The sequence below is a fragment of the Cetorhinus maximus genome, chromosome 22, assembly GCF_964194155.1.
Source record: "Cetorhinus maximus chromosome 22, sCetMax3.hap1.1, whole genome shotgun sequence".
Classification (NCBI taxonomy): Eukaryota; Metazoa; Chordata; class Chondrichthyes; order Lamniformes; family Cetorhinidae; genus Cetorhinus; species Cetorhinus maximus.
Genome location: NC_135900.1, coordinates 52,788,762 through 52,806,106, shown reverse-complemented (window position 1 = coordinate 52,806,106; position 17,345 = coordinate 52,788,762). Strand labels below are relative to the sequence as shown.

The following is a 17,345-nucleotide window of genomic DNA, read 5'->3' as shown; positions in this document are numbered from 1 at the left end:
TGTTCTAGGTGCCTCGTGTGTTGGGTGTCTGTCCCATTGAGGGTGGAGGGCACACTACAGATCTCATGATCACTGTGTCTTTCTTGTGGCTGAGTAGGAGGCGGGTATAGTTTGCCCCACTTGGTCTTTAAAGTTTGGCTTGTTTTGGGGGTATTGAAGTTAGGCTCTTGTAGGACTGTCATCTGTGCCCATTCTCTCTGTAGATAGGCCAGATTTATTCTCTGCTTAATTGGATGATTGAGTCGCACTAGTAACATAATTTTGAGAGAGGCCATACTGAGAGGTTGTAATATGCAAGCTGAAATTTTTAGCTCAGCAAACGCGGAATTTGTCTGCCTTCCAAAGAAGACCACTTCTAAACTTCTGATAGACACTGAAGTTATAAAGATTTTCAAGGCTATAAAAGTTTTAGGCTATAAAAAGACAAGTTGTTTACAAAACCAAGACTAAGTTCTCCATTAGTTTTCAGAATGCCATGAAGCTCATTGGCAGAAGTTGAGGCTTTGTGTCTCGGAGCAGCATTGCAAACTGCTTTTGCCATGTGGTTATGATCATTGAAGAGGAGAATTTGGTGAAGCTCAAGAGAAATTAAAGCTGGCCCTGTCTCTCCTGCAGGACCTTTGAGATTGACTTCAGCAAGTACGACTGATCCCTGTTAGTGTTCCTCAGTTTGGTGATATCACAGTTGATGACTATTTGATCTCATGAACATCCAGTAAAGACTTTGAGCTGACCAAGTCAGAATTAAGTTAGTTTAGTGAAGATGGTGAGAATTTTGAAGAGGGCAATGTTGCTCCTGTAGCCTTTCTCAAGATGCTTTCTGACATTCGATATTATATTAGATGGCTTATCTTGTGATGACTTGTTTGACTCAACAGTATTGACCAGTCAGGCTGTACAGTCTGGCTTAAAGAAGCAATCACTTATGATTCAATCTTGAAGATATTAATGGTCCGAAATAACTGGTTTTGTTAAAAAAATCCCTGTTGCAGTGAAATTAATGTAAAATATTGGATTTATCACATGTTCTTATCTATAAAATTGTACATGTCTTCAAAACAGCCTGGAAATGTTTGCAAAGGTTTATAAGGAAAGTTCCCCTACTGCTATAGTATGTGTAATATTATAATTCTGTCCGGTGCAGCATTTGAGTATAACATGGGACAGATTCAGTTGTACATTTTCTCTGGATTTGTGTAACCTTTGGAAGCTGTTAATTTTTGGGCAAGCAGATGCTGCTGCAGAGGCAGCTGTATTCCACCACATTTTTGTGAATACAATGATAGATTTTATAATCATATGAGGATGAGAGAATTTAACAGACTTTACAAGACTTGCATTACACTAGCCTTGCGACATGACATAAAGGGCCTGTAAAATGTGTTTGTGCAATACAGAAGGTAACATAGTCGCTGAATATTATAACGTGGTTCTAGTGACCTAAACATTCTAATCGATTGTTCAAATGATTCAGCTAAAACCCTTCAACTCTTCGGTTGGTGCTGTATGGTGGTGAAGAACCTCAGTGGGAAATGGATTAAAGGATGACAATGATACAAGTGGCAACTGAATCTTTCATCTCATAACGTGTAGAATAGAATCTTACTCATTGACAGCTGGGTGTTTTATGTAAATAAAGGTTCTCTAGGAGTATGGTTGCACCTCATTGCCATTAGGGCGAATTTTCCCTTCATTCATAATCAGTGCCTAGAAAATTAACTCTGTATCACACAGCTTAGTAAATTAGCTCAATGTTACCATTTTTTTTAATGTAGTTTGTTCTTCCCATTATAATTTGCTCCTTTTCATTTTAATTTAAACTTTTCTCATTGACTTACAGATGCATGCTCAGCTAATGTTTACGTTTTAAATCCTTTTAACTTTGTTTAAAGGAATTGATGCAGAAGAATGGGGAAAATTTCTTCACACAAAACACAAGGTATGCCCAGTGTACACTTAATTTTTTCAATATTAAATAAGCTTAAGGCATATGAACATAAAAGATAGACCCAAAATCTGAAACTGGGGTATGTGTCAAATAGGATTTATAACCAGTGTCAGTGGAATTCCCCAGGTTGCTACTATAATTGCAGCGAGCCCAGATTGAATCGTCAGTTTAAATGATTTTGACTCCCCTCTGACTATTTTCCTACTTTTCCCCACTTTTTCTCCCTTCTCTGTTTACTGAAGGATTGACTTGCCCAGTAGCCCTTTATCTATGAGCATAGATAATAAACGGCGGCAAGCTATTCAATGAGTTGGGTGGGGAGAATGAGAGCAGGGAGCCTGATCCTGTGCTCTGATGATGTTTACACATGAATAATAATCAGGAACAATAACCGTGTCTGATTTATTTCTCCACTCCAGGACCAGCAACACTGATACAAAAACAAAATATTATAGATGCTGGAAATTGGAAATATAAAGGGAAAATGCTGGAAATACTCAACAGATCTGCTAGCATCTATGGAGAGAGAAACAGATTTAACATTTCAGGTAGATGACTGTACATTGGTTCTGATGAAAGATAACAGATCTGAAATGTTAACTCTGTTCCTCTCTACAGATGCTGCCAGACCTGCTGAGTATTTCCAGCATTTTCGATTTTTATTCCAACAACCCTGACATCCACAAATGCACATTCTCAGGCAAGAACACTGGACAGTGATCTAAAGAAGGAGTGTTAGCTGATAATGTCTTCGTCCAGGGGCCCCAGACAGCATAGGTTACTCATCTGGATGACTTAATACCGTTAAAACACTTTGACCTGTTGTTTGTCTCACTTTTTCATGTGAAAGAGATTAACTTATGATCTTTTTTTCAGCTCAATTTAAAGTTTGAACTGAGAAAACCTTATACAAGCATTTTAATTTTTTTTTGCTTTTCTGTGAATGGGGTGGGGAAGAACCAAATACATTGTCAATGACTTAACTATTTCAATAATTATCCAATTTCAGATCTACACTGACTTTGATGAAATTAGGCAAGAAATAGAAAATGAGACAGAACGAGTTTCTGGTGGCAATAAGGTAAAGATAGAGACACAAACTCCATAAACCTAAAAAGAGCGGTTGATTCTATTTGCATCTGTGTCACTGTATATTTGGTAGAAAGGTTGGTGAAAGTAATTGGGAAAATACTTTGTGTGGAGCAGATAATGCATTTCATACCTTACTCTGGCATGAACTTCCTCTTAAGGACTTAAGAGTTTTGTGGATTTTGTGGATACTTTGAGGGAAAAGGCGCTGTCAGTCCCATTAAGAGAGTTATTTAGTTTTATATAATCTCTAACTGTGCAGACCATCATATAAAATAAAAAGGGAACATGCTGGAAATACTCAGCAGATCTGCTAGTATCTGGAGAGAGAAACAGATTTTAACATTTCAGGTAGATGACCTTACATCAGTTCTGATGAAAGATAACAGATCTGAAATGTTAACTCTGTTCCTCTCTACGGATGCCAGACCTGCTGAGCGTTTTTGGTTTTTATTCCAACAACTCTGACATCCACTGGCTCTGTTAGCTTCCATTATATATTAATGGTTCCTACCAAATAATCATTCAGGTACTTGGGGACAGGTGGAGAACGGGAATGGCTTTGAAGCTCTCATTGCAAGGCATAGAGTCAAGACTGTTTTGATTAATGTATTTTCTTTTTGGTGAAGTGGACTTTTGGAGATTAGCGGAGGGCAGGTGAACTGATCTGTTGAAATTCCAGGTAAACCTTTGGGCACTTGGAGGCTATTTATATACTCTGCTATCCTAGATGAATTTTGAACATCCCAGTTTCAAGAGGAAAGTTACTTTTATGTGGGCAATAGCATAACTGGAAATACACATAGAACCAAACATTTAGGTGCAGAGATGCATGTTGAGATTAAAATATGGTGTAAATGACAAAAATATCCTCCACAGAATGCCCTTAAAGATCATGGTTTCCAAAGCCAGTATTAAGTAGAGTGCATTCCTTTTTCATTTTTGCCATTTTTATTGTTGCAGGGTATTAGTGCTGAACCAATTCACCTCAGGATCTTCTCACCACATGTGGTTAACCTGACGCTTGTCGACCTTCCTGGATTGACAAAGGTGTAGTATGTCAGGACGTCTCAATCCTCATGTATTCATCCAGAGCTGTTGGAATTTGCTCATCATATTTAATTAATATTCAGCAGGCACATTGCACAACTGATCCAATAATCACTGTGAATGGTGGAATGAACTACATCCAAATCCTCCTTAACTGTTTCTGTCCTGTTTAATTTCACTTTCCTCCTCTTCATGTTTTCCCAGCTTTTTTTCTTCATGCCCTGTAAGCATCAACACATGCAAGTTTATAGTTCTGTGGATAATAAAAAGAATTTGACATCTTTCCCAAGTGACCGTATGTGAACTTTTAAGGCCAATTAAGACCATCTCTGGCACTATTTTTTTGAGATCTGTTAACCAAGCACAGATCAGGAATTGAACCCGATCCTTCTGCTCAGTCTTATTCACTGCCACACTGTTGCATTGACTAACTACACCAAATGGAGGAAATGCAGCACCATAAAAAGCTGTTGTAGGTTTCCGAACAGCGCACTGCTGAAATGTTCTGCAAAAGGACGTAATATAATAACCAACTTATTTTCAGCACAACAAACCTTGCCTTGTTATCATGCTCATTATCTTAATAACAACCAGTATTCCTATGTTGTGATTGTAATTCTGTGTAAGTTGATAACAGAACAATCAGTGTTGGAAAATTAGTTTAATCCTTTGAGCACCAGAATAAGGTTTTCTTATTTGGTTATGGGCAGCCACTGGCAAATGTGTTTGTTTGACAACGCTTTTCTTGGTTCAAGATGTTTTGCAAATATTGACCTTGTCGCATTCTTACACAACCAGAGTAATACTCCAAAGCCTAGAATTTAGATTAATTGGGTAAAAAAATAGAGGTTACTGTTATCACTGCTTCCAGAAGTGTAGAGTTACAAATTTCAAATATAAACTCATTTTTTTAAATTTATGTTCTCATTCCTATATTTCATGCATTTCTCCCCCTGCTGAGAGAACAAAGAGGTGATTTGCTTCCAAGCCTTATTAATATTGATCGTGGCCCATCAGTGCACAATTGTAGTCTGGGGATCTGAGTGGTTCATTTTGATTTGATTTTTGTCACTTTCCCTTTTTGGGAGACACTAACCCTGCACTCCAGCTTGCTATGGATATCTCAGGAAAGGCTAGGAACTCAAACCTGTGATAATCTCAGTTACAAAACCAAGAATTGTATTCTACCAGTCTATTTTATGCTGTATTTGTATGCTTTGTGCACAACATTGCCACTTTGTCACATTTTACTTCTGCTCAATGAGCTTTAATCCACAGTGATACAGATGTTGGCAAATAGAAGGTTTCTTCAGATTAGTTTTATTTTCCAAAACAATGTGACTACTAATTCAGAATTTAGTATTCAAAATGTTAGTGTAAATGAAATGGTTCCTGGAAAGCCAGTATAATGTAGATTTTGTGCATGTTTTGGGTTAATGTTCTGTTAGTTCTGGGTTTCTGTGCCCCCGGATCCTCCTGTTAATTATCATGGGTTTTGCCATTTGAATTTGCCAAACATGGTTTTAGAAACTTAAATCTGCTGTAAAAAGAAAACTTCATCTATAAAACAAATCTTTTCAAAATCATATTTCAAAGATAATTTAAACTACACAAGTCCTTCAACTGGAACTCGATCCATTGACAGATGCTGTTTTGTTGAAAATGAATCGGTAGTTAGCTTTTGCAGCATGTTTTTAATACTCACCGTAGCACTATCTCTTTAGGTGCCAGTGGGTGACCAACCTCGAGACATAGAAGTGCAGATAAAAGACCTGATTCTGCGATACATCAGCAACCCAAACTCAATCATCTTATCTGTCACTGCTGCCAATACTGACATGGCAACCTCGGAGTCACTTAAAATTGCCCGAGAGGCAGATCCAGAAGGTAAGATGGTCAAGGAGATTACCCAATAGCAGCAACCCTAGAGCATTAGACTTCCAGTTACAGCATCTGAGTTTAAATCTACAGATCCACTGTTGATCACCACTGGGCTGCCTTCAACAGGATTATAAGCAAAAATCTCTGAGCTCGAGTAATACAGACGGAGGAATCAAAGCAAGTCAACTACTGAGAAGCCACTTTCACCATTCTTAGGTGGGCTTCTCAGCAGAGCAGATCCTTTTTCTGCTTTATGACACCTAACCGTGCTCTGAAAAGCATAATGCAGGCTTTACTAATGGCGTGACTAGATGTGAGGAAGAAACCATCGGAGGGAGCAGTTTGGGAGAAGGAAAAATAATTTTTAATTAGTGTGTTTGTGTGTATTGTACTCTGCATTGAAATTGAGTTGCATTGTCTCAAATAACCCATCTGAATAGATAATGGTGTGTCTGATCTACAGGGCGGCGAACACTTGCTGTTATCACAAAACTGGATCTTATGGATGCTGGCACTGATGCTATGGATGTACTTATGGGAAGAGTTATTCCAGTCAAATTGGGTATCATTGGAATTGTCAGCAGGTATGTAGCAATTTCCAGTTAGAAGTGAATTCTATGTGACACTTGCTGAAGCAGTTAAAGCTAGATAAATAGCTACTATTGGTCAAACTAATGTATCTTTCATTTAACTTAAAATGATATTCCACTTGTAAAGCACTAAAAGTCTCTGATATATTGACAAAATAGCAACCCACATAATCAATGTCTGATGTCAGAGACTGTCACTTGAGCTGGCTACAGATGTGCATTTTGTCACTGATAGGTCTGGATCTGGGAACACACCAATCAAGTTGTCATCTTTTGCCTGCCCATAGACAAAGATCTATCTAGCCATCTGCTCAATGAACAATATAAACTTCAGAATGATGGAGGAATATGCCATTTCTGTTCTTTTGTTTAGAAATTCAATGGCATAATAATTGAACAGTATTCACAGACGTAGGGATAAAGGAAGAAGAAAGAATTGTTTTTAAATTAAGAAATGTAAAGAAGGTGTCCAGCATAGACAGTGATTTCCTTCGCAGGAAGCAAAGGCAAAGCCTGAGACTAGTCACTCCGGATGATAGTCAAAAATCTCTAAGCCATCATGTTGGGTAATATAAATAGAGGCAGTGAAGAAGGTCACCTGCCTGACCTCTCAATCAGAAAAAAGTCTTTATGGCATTGGGCAGGGGGAAAGGTTATTTTAGGTGAGGATGAGGTGAGGCACCCCATTTATATGTAGCACTTTGATGCCTGGTGTGACATGGAATAATAAGGTCCTGCTTCATTACTGCAACCTTTAGTATGCTGAGTTTCTCGTGTTAGCCATGTTTCTACATCTCTGCAGGGAGGGAACAACAAGGGAGAATCATCCTGGGCCACTTCATAGGCTTTGTCCAACTAAGGCAGTTTCTATCTATCCGTTTTCTCAGCTGAAAAGGTTGTTTCCCTTCTTCCATTGCTTTGCTGAAAACATTTCCTTTCTAACTTCAGTGAAATAATCACTGTTTCTTCCCATATCCCTGCAATGTTGTTGAGATCAGGAACTCAAACATGTTGGAGCTGTGGAGAGATAGGTGGTATATGCGAACTGTTATTTTGGGATAAGTGGAACTGCTCTGTTGTCATGCTGCTCAAATGTGCTACATTTCAACCCGAAAATGTGTCGACATTAATGAAAACACACCTTTCTGTTTACTCTCTAGCTGCTTCTGGGACAGGTTGCTTATCGCAATTCTCAAGTTATAAGTAGAAACTTATAAAGAATTGTTTGTTGCACTAATTACTATATTTAAAACATGTTTATGTGTATTCTTCAGGAGTCAGCTAGACATCAATAATAAGAAAATTGTGGCAGATGCTTTAAAGGATGAACATGCTTTTCTACAAAAGAAATATCCCTCTCTTGCTAACAGAAATGGAACCAAGTATTTGGCCAAAACTTTGAATAGGTAATGTTTTGTTAACTGATTTAACTATCAAAAGGAACCAAACTGCAAAGTTTGTTTCTGTGAAGGTCATTTCCAGAGATTGCTCCTTCACTTAATTTCTGGAGCCCTCAGTGAAATTTAAGTCCTGTGGTAATGTCTTTGCAATCATCTGCGGAGAAAGAAAAAACTATCTCTGCCCATGGTTCAGCTAACTTTCCTAAAAATGTTGTTGGTGGACTTTGTACACCTCAGGTTTTTTGAAAGGATTTGCAGTTGCCTGTGCCAATACTAGTGCAGGAAAACCTCCAAACTGTACTGCTCAAGGTAGTGCAGCTAAGTGTTCTACCTGTAAAGTCAGGTGCAAGTACAGCGGTAATTGAGTTTTGTAACTAGTTGGGTTAGGTGTTATATTTGCATTTTTAACATCTATGTAATTCTGTTTTCTCTAAATTCTTTGGCCTGAGAGAATTTTATTCATATGTTTAATTTTATTGTTATAGATTGCTAATGCATCATATCCGAGATTGCTTGCCAGAGCTTAAGACCCGGATAAATGTCCTGGCCGCTCAGTATCAGTCTTTACTGAACAGCTATGGAGAACCAGTGGAAGACAAGAGTGCAACATTGTTGCAGCTCATCACCAAGTTTGCAGCAGAATATTGCCACACAATTGAGGGAACAGCAAAATACATTGAAACTTCAGAACTGTAAGCATACTGCTATTTTGTCATCCTGTATGTCTCGTGTTAGTGCTCGCCTGAGGTATCCCACGTATTGCTCATTAACGTTTAGCTTTGATACAAAGTGCTTCATATAATATAGCATAAATGTTATATGCATTATCATAAATAATAAACTCCATGGCACAATTTTTTTGAGGATGGCAAAAATAAGTTTGAGCTAGTCTTTGTTGCCTGATTGCCTCAGATGGTGGGCCAGAACTTTGTCACACGTTCCCTCCTGTTAATATGAATTGTCTACCAGCACATGAAAAGATTTCCTAGAGTGTTTATCTTAGGGCAGCTCTGTCTGGGGAGTGTAAAATCTTTTTTTTTTCTTATTCATTCATGGGGTGTGGACTTCGCTGGCTGGGCCAACATTTATTGCCCATCCCTAGTTGCCCTTGAGAAGGTGGTGGTGAGCTGCCTTCTTGAACTGCTGCAGTCCATGTGGCGTAGGTACACCCACAGTGCTGTTAGGAAGGGAGTTCCAGGATTTTGATCCAGCAACAGTGAAGGAACAGTGATATATTTCCAAGTCAGGATGGTGAGTTACTTGGAGGGGAACCTCAGGTGGTTGTGTTCCCATCTGTCTGCTGCCCTTGTCCTTCTAGGTGGTAGTAGTTGTGGGTTTGGGAGGAGCCTTGGTAAATTCCTGCAGTGCATCTTGTAGATGGTACAGACTGCTGCTACTTTGCGTAGGTGGTGGAGAGAGTTTGTGGATATGGTGCCAATCAAGTGGGCTGCTTAGTCCTGGACGGTCTCCAGCGTCTTGAGCATTGTGGGAGCTGCACTCATTCAGGCAACTGGGGAGTAATCTATCACAATCCTGACTTGTGCCTTGTAGAAGGTGGGCAGGCCTTGGGGAGTTAGGTGGTGAGTTACACATCGCACGATTCCTAGCCTCTAACCTGCTCTTGTAGCCGCAGTATTTATATGGCTAGTCCAGTTCAGTTTCTGGTCAATGGTAACCCCCAGGATGTTCATAGTGGGGGATTCGGTGATGGTAATGCGATTAAACATTGAGGGGCGATGGTTGGATTCTCTCTTGTTGGAGATGGTCATTGCCTGACACTTGCATGGCGTGAATGTTGCTTGCCATTTGTCAGCCCAAGCCTGGATATTGTCCAGGTCTTGCTGCATTTGGACATGACTGCTTCAGTGCCTGAGGAGTTGCGAATAATGCTGAACATTGTGCAATCATCAGTGAACATCCCCACTTCTGACCTTATGATGGAAGGAAGGTCATTGGTGAAGCAGCTGAATATGGTTGGACTGAGGACACTACCCTGATGAACTCCTGCATTGATGTCCTGGAGTTGAGATGACTGACCTCCAACAACCACAACCATCTTCCTTTGTGCTAGGTATAATTCCAACTAGTGGAAAGTTTTCCCCCTGATTCCCATTGACTCCAGTTTTGCTAGGGCTCCTTGATGTCACATTCTGTCAAATGCTGCCTTAATGTCAAGGGCAGTCACTCTCACTTCACCTCAGGAGTTCAGCTCTTTTATCCATGCTTGAACCAAGGCTGTAATGAGGTCAGGAGCTGAGTGGGCCTGGCAGAACCCAAACTTGGCATCACTGAGCAGGTTATTGCTAAGCAAGTGCTGCTTGATAGCACTGTTGATGACCCATTCCATTACTGATGATCGAGAGTAGACAAATGGAGCGTTAATTGGCCGGGTTGGATTTGTCGTGCTTCTTGTGTACAGGACATACCTGGGCAATTTTCCACATTGCCGGGTAGATGCCAATGTTGTAGCTGTACCGGAACAGCTTGGCTAGGGGCGCGGCCAGTTCTGGAGCACAAGTCTTCAGTGCTATTACCGGAATATTGTCAGGACCCATAGCCTTTGCAGTATCCAGTGCCTTCAGCTGTTTCTTGATATCACGTGGAGTGAATCAAATTGACTAAAAACTGGCATCTGTGATACTGGGGACCTCCGGAGGAGGCTGAGATGGATCATCCACTTGGCACTTCTGGCTGAAGATTGGTGCGAATGCTTCAGCCTTATTTTTGCACTGCTGTGCTGGGCTCCTCCATCATTGATGATGGGGATATATGGGGAGCCTCCTCCTCCAGTCAGTTGTTTAATTGTCCACCACCATTGACGACTGCACATGGCAGGAATGCAGAGCTTGGATTTGATCCGTTGATGGGGTATCGTTTAGCTCTGTCTATCACTTGCTGCTCATGCTGTTTGGCATGCAAGTAGTCCTATGTTGTAGCTTCACCAGATTGACACCTCATTTTTAGCTATGCCTGGTGCTGCTGCTCCTGGCATGCCCTCCTGCACTCTTCATTGAACCAGGGTTGATCCCCTGGCTTGATGGTACTGGTAAAGTGGGGGAATATGCCGGGCATCAGGTTACAGATTGTGTTTGAGTACAATTCTGCTGCTGCTGATGGCCCACAGCGCCTCATGGATGCGCAGTCTTGAGTTGCTAGATCTGTTCGAAATCTATCCTATTTAGCAATGTCGTAGTGCCACACAACACGATGGAGGGTATCCTCAATGTGAAGGCGGGACTTCGTCTCCACAATGACTGTGTGGTGGTCACTCCTACCGATTCTGTCATGGACAGATGCATCTGCGGCAGGCAGGTTGGTGAGGATGAGGTCAAGTATGTTTTTCCCTCTTGGCTCCCTCACCACCTGCCGCAGACCCAGTCTAGCAAATATGTCGTTTAGGACTGGGCCAGCTCGGTCAGTAGTGGTGCTACTGAGCCACTCTTGGTGATGGAAGTCCCCCACCCAGAGTACATTCTGCGCCCTTGCCACCCTCAGTGCTTCCTTCAAGTGGTGTTCAACATGGAGGAGCACCGATTCATCAGCTGAGGAGGGGTGGTATGTGGTAATCAGCAGGAGGTTTCCTTGCTCATGTTTGACCTGATGCCATGAGACTTCATGGGGTCCAGAGTTGATGTTGAAGACTCCCAGGGCAACTCACTTCCGACTGTATACCACTGTGCCGCCACCTCTGCTGGGTCTGTCCTGCTAGTGGGACAGGACATACCCAGGGATGATGATGGTGGAGTCTGGGACATTATCTGTAAGGTATGATTCCATGAGGATGACTATGTCAGGCTGTTGCTTGACTAGTCTGTGAGACAGGTCTCCCAATTTCAGAACTAGCCCCAAGATATTAGTAAGGAGGACTTTGCAGGGTTGACAGGGCTGCAATTGCCATTGTTGTTTCCGGTGCCTAGGTCGATGCCGGGTGTCCGTCCGGTTTCATTCCTTTTTTGTGTCTTTGTAGCGGTTTGTTACAATTGGGTGGCTTGCTAGGCCATTTCAGAGGGCATTTAAGAGTCAAACACATTGCTGTGGGTCTGGAGTCACTATGCAGGCCAGACCAGGTAAGGACGACAGATTTCCTTCCCTAAAGGACATTCGTGAACCAGATGGGATTTTACGTCAATTGACAATGTGTTCATGGTCATCGTCAGACTTTTAATTCCAGATTTTTATTGAGTTCAAATTCCACCGTCTGCCATGGCAGAATTTGAATCCGGGTCCCCAGAGCATTAACCTGGGTCGGTCTCTTACTAGCCCAGCAACAGTGCCACTACGTGGCCATGCAGTGACTCCTAAAGGGCTGCACCTGTCAACAAGAGTTTATGGTGGTGTTGGAAAACTGGACCAATTGCTTACAATGTTCAGAGACATGAGGTCCTGCTGCAGAAGGCACAGGAAAGGAGGGTGATCCAATTTAGCAACTCAGTAAAATCACAGTTACATCCTGTATCCGTTGAACCAAATCGTACTGGTATCCAAATCTCTAGTGTCCAATTACAAGAGGAAGAAGTTAATTCATAGTAGGAGGAAATAAAGTTGGTGTTTTCCTCATTTTTGTGCATAAGTGGTGGCACAAAACTAAGGTGGAGCTCATGCACTAGAAACAGCAATCACATGCTGAAGCATCCAGCATTCCTTTACTGTTAGGAGTTTCTCAGTGGGGCCAATGACCTTGGGTGCAGTGATTAGCACGGGTCAAATTAGAGCCAGTCTCTACCTCCACCCCATCCCGTTCTGCCCTTAAAATTGTAGGCCCCATTGGCTAGCTGACAAGGAAGGTAAAACAGCTTTTGAATAATGGCAATTAATATTGGTGATTTTGTCTGTTCGGGTCCCACATGAACATATTTGAGTGCCAATTCTTTTTATTCATGTGGGCTGTTGCATTGATGAGGACCTCTGATTCTCACGAGTGGCATCTTTGGCTTACATTAGAGGAAAATGAGCAACCCTATAAAAGCTTTCCATCTTGAACAGCTGGTACACAGCAATAACAAGTGTTGAAGATATTGCTTCTTGTACATTGATGGTGTTTGTCACTTGCTTAGTAAAGTCATGTACAGCAGACTGCCTAATGGGTCAGATAATTGGCCACTTAAGGGCCTCAATTGGGGCTTAAAGAGCCTTGAACTCTCCTCACCCCCTTAAAATTTCTGACAGGTAGGTGGCGGGGTTTTACGGGCACCTTCCATCTGTAAACCCACTGATTGAGGGCTGGTAAAATGCTGTCCATACTGATTGTGGCGTGCTGTGAGTTATGGTTGTTTCTTCATCTGCCAGTGATGGCTTTGGAGAAGACATGAACTCAGCCCAATCTGAGAGATGTACAGACCTCAAGTGAAACCTGTTTTTAGATATATTTATATACAAATGTGATTCTTTAGGTAAGTTTAATCATTATCCTGTTAAGTTGCGTATATATAGCACTTACTATGCTTCTGAAAACATTGTTTTCAGAAGCACCAGGCTTAGTGGAAAATCGATGATACTTTTTTAAAATTGCTGATTGCTATTTTTCATTTCTGTTGTGTCAGTTGGCAAATTTCATCTGGTTCTGTTGTTATTTGTTGCATTTTCTTTGGTTAAAATTGCATGATCAATAAATCAGATGCACGTGTGACTGTGGATTTTCATGATCACAGATGCGATTGCTGAGGAATCTGCTTAAGGATAAAACTAATTCCACATATTAATATAATCAATTGAAAACAATTTTCTAGGATTCACAAAAGATTATTCAGTGATCATGAGACTACCTTACTATCACAATTTGTTTTTTTTCTAGTTGTGGAGGAGCGAGAATATGCTACATTTTTCATGAAACATTCGGACGTACTTTAGAATCAGTAGATGCGTTGGGTGGTCTCAACACCATTGACATTCTCACTGCAATTAGAAATGCCACTGTGAGTAGTTAGTTCTTGGCCCTCATTTAGCATCAACAAGAAAAGCTTTCCTTTCTGTCATTCCCTTACAATTATTTTTTTACTGGCCCAGCTTTTGGATTTGTGCTTTGCTTTTCTTCCATTCATATTATATGCTTTATATATTTTTCTGCTTTTGTGATGATGTCACTTTCTCTATTCATTGACAAGAATACAGTACCGCCTAGTTAATAATTGCATAAAATCTCGTAGGTTTTTAATTATACATTTTCTTGTACATTGTACATCTTTTCTGATTCTATCTTTCTCCTTTATAAAGATATGTCATGAGAGAGTTTTGATCCATCATTTTTAATATTCTGTTTGGAACTGAAGCATTATAATTTTCTTTTAATCTCAGTAAGAATGAATTATTAACTAGATCTACTTTGTTTAGGGTCCACGTCCAGCGCTTTTTGTTCCTGAAATCTCTTTTGAGTTGTTAGTGAAACGCCAGATCAAACGCCTGGAAGAGCCCAGTTTACGATGTGTTGAACTGGTCCATGAAGAAATGCAAAGGATTATACAACATTGCAGCACGTACAGTACACAGGTACACAGACCATTCATTTGGTCTCTGATCCCACAACTGTTAATTAAATGGTGGTTACTGAAGATATTCTTGGGAAGAACTGGTTTGAGTGATCTTTTGGTGGTCATTTACTGGTTGCCTGTTGAGAAATGGTACATATTACTAAGAAAATTACTGTTAAAGTTAAGAGGCAAGTTAAGTTTCTTCCAGTCTTAAACAGGGATACACAAGCTCTCTGAGAGCAGCTCTAACTAGTTAATTAGGTAGCTAGCTTAAACTGGTTTCTGAGCTTTAGCAGAGCTGACTCATCATCGTTTCTCAGAGAGTATAAAATGCAGGGGTCTCTGAGTGCTACTTGAGTGCACAGAGTGCAAAGCCAGGAGTTTGGCCGAGGGAGTTTGGTGAAGAGGGGGAACTATGAATTAAGAAAATAATTTTAATTAACACAATAAAGATGGCAGGACGGGTGATGTGTCATGGCTGTAACATGTGGGACCTCCTGGATGCCACTGCAATCCATGGCAACCACATCTGTAGTAAGTGTCTGCAGCTTGGGGAGCTTCAGCTCAGAGTTTATGACCTGGAAGCTGAGCTGCAGACCTTGCTATGCATCAGGAAGGGGGAAAGTTACTTGGACACTTTGCTCCAAAAGGTAGTCACACCTCTTAGGTTAGCGTAGTCAGATTCCGTCGATGGTCAGGGACAGGAGGCTGTGACTGCAAATCAGGCAGGTAAGGAGATTAAGAAGATGAGAGTGGAGGAGCCTCAGCCCTTTCAATTGAGCAACAAGTTTGAGGCTCTTACAAGTGTATGAACAAGAGCGAAGGCTATAGTGAGGATGAGCAGACATGGTGCAAGAAGCCATTCAAATGGGGGGAGTTAAAAGGAATGTAGTGGTAGTAGGGGATAGTATAGTCGGGGGGATAGACACTGTTTTCTGCAGCCAAGAGCGAGAATCCAGAAAGCTGTGTTGTCTGCCTGGTGCCAAGGTTCGGGATATCTGCTCAGGGCTGGCGAGGAACTTGGAGTGGAAGGGAGAGGATCCAGTTATTATGGTCCACGTAGGTACCAACAACATAGGTAAGACTAGGAAAGAGATTCTTCTTCGAGATTGAGGAGCTAGGCACTAAATTATAAAGCAGCACCTTAAAGGTAGTAATCTCTGGATAATTACCTGAGACACATGCAAATTGGCATTGGGCAAATAAGATTAGAGAGCTGAATGCGTGGTTCAAAGACTGGTGTGGGAGAAGTGGGCTCTGCTTCATGGAGCACTGGCACCAGTCTTGGGGAAAGTGGGGACTGTACCGTTGGGACGGACTTCACCTGAACCACGCTGAGACCAGCATTCTAGCGAGTCGTATAACTAGGGGAGTAGAGAGGACTTTAAACTAAATAGTTGGAGGGGCGGAATCATGTAGGGGAAGATTGAGTAAATTGAAGGGAAATGACAAGGCCAAGGTAGCAATAAAGGTAATAATCAGAGAATGGCGGGAAGGGACAGTAAACTTAAGTGTGCCAGCAGATAGGGCCAGAGTTTGCAACAACAGTAAAAAAAAAGCTGAACTAAGGGTTCTGTAAATGAATGCTTGCAGCATTCGCAATAAAACAGATGAATGGTCAGCTCATAGAAATTCTTATATATGATCTGATAACTATTGCAGAATCGTGGCTACCAGGAAACCAAAGCTGGTACGTGACATTCGGGAAGAACAGGAAGCTGGGAAAAGGTGGTGGGGTAGCTCTGTTAATTGGAGAGACCAGTAGCATGTAGTGAGAGATCAAGACATAGAATCAGTTTGGGTGGAACTAGGAAACAGCAAGGGGCAGAAAACATTGGTGGAAGTTGTTTATAGGCCACCAAACAGTGGTAATGTGAATCAATATAAATCAGGAAATTAGAGGTGTGTGTAACATGGGTAATACAGTGTCATGGGGGATTTTAATCTACATGTAGACTGGGTAAACCTAATTAGTACTAATGTTGTGGAGGACAAATTCTTGGAATGTATTGAAGATGATTTTCTAGAGCAGTATGTGGAAGAACCAACTAGGGACCAGGTTATTTTAGATCCATCATTATGCACTGAAAAGGGGATAATTAATAATGTAAATGTGCCTTTAGAAAAGAGTGACCATAATATGATAGAATTTTACATTAAGTTTGAAAGTGATGTAGTTCAATCAGAAACTAGGGTCTTCAATCCAAACAAAGGAAACTATGAAGGTATGAGAGGAAAATTGGCTATGGTGGACTGAGAAACTGTTAAAAGGCATGATGGTAGACAAGCATGGGTAGGCTAACATTTAAAGAATTAATACATGGTTTACAACAAAAATGCACTCCTTTAATGCACAAAAACCCAGCTAACAGAAGATTGTATTAGATCAAAGGAAAAGGCATATAAAGTTGCCAAAGAAGTGGTAAGCCTGAAGCTTGGGAGCAGTTTAGAATTCTGCAAAGGAGGACCAAGGTTAAGAAAGGGAAAACAGAATATGAGAGTAAACCAGCGAGAAACATAAAAATGGGCTGTAAAAGCTTCTATAGGTATGTAAAAAGGAAAAGATTAGCAAAAACGAATGTGGATCAATTACAAGCAGAGTCAGGAGAATTTATAATGGGGGATAAGGAAATGGCAGAGAACCTAAACAAATACTTTGTGTCCGTCTTCACAGAGGAAAATGCTAAATATCTCCCAGAAATAATGTAGAATCAAGGGAGTAGTGTAAACGAGGGACTGCAAGATATTAATATTGGTTTAAAAAAGTACTATAGAAATTAATAGGACTTAAATCCTCTGGACCTGATCTACATCCCAGTGTTGAATGAGGTGGCTGTAGAGAAAGTAGATGCATTGGTAGTCATACATCAAAATTCTATAGACTCTGGAATGGGTCCTACATATTGGAAGGTGGCAAATGTAA

The 17,345-nt window shown here is 41.0% G+C and overlaps 1 protein-coding gene across 2 annotated transcripts in view; it reads left to right on the top strand.

Moving 5' to 3' along the window:
- dnm1l (dynamin 1-like) overlaps positions 1-17,345 on the top strand; it is a 75,594-nt gene that overhangs the window by 27,147 nt on the left and 31,102 nt on the right. For both annotated transcript variants that reach the window (XM_078568313.1, XM_078568312.1), the window contains exons 3-11: positions 1,893-1,939; positions 2,958-3,029; positions 4,001-4,087; positions 5,812-5,974; positions 6,432-6,552; positions 7,833-7,964; positions 8,444-8,650; positions 13,750-13,870; positions 14,286-14,441. In XM_078568313.1, coding sequence (XP_078424439.1) covers positions 1,893-1,939; positions 2,958-3,029; positions 4,001-4,087; positions 5,812-5,974; positions 6,432-6,552; positions 7,833-7,964; positions 8,444-8,650; positions 13,750-13,870; positions 14,286-14,441 — 1,106 coding nt within the window. The remainder of the gene's footprint in view (positions 1-1,892; positions 1,940-2,957; positions 3,030-4,000; positions 4,088-5,811; positions 5,975-6,431; positions 6,553-7,832; positions 7,965-8,443; positions 8,651-13,749; positions 13,871-14,285; positions 14,442-17,345) is intronic.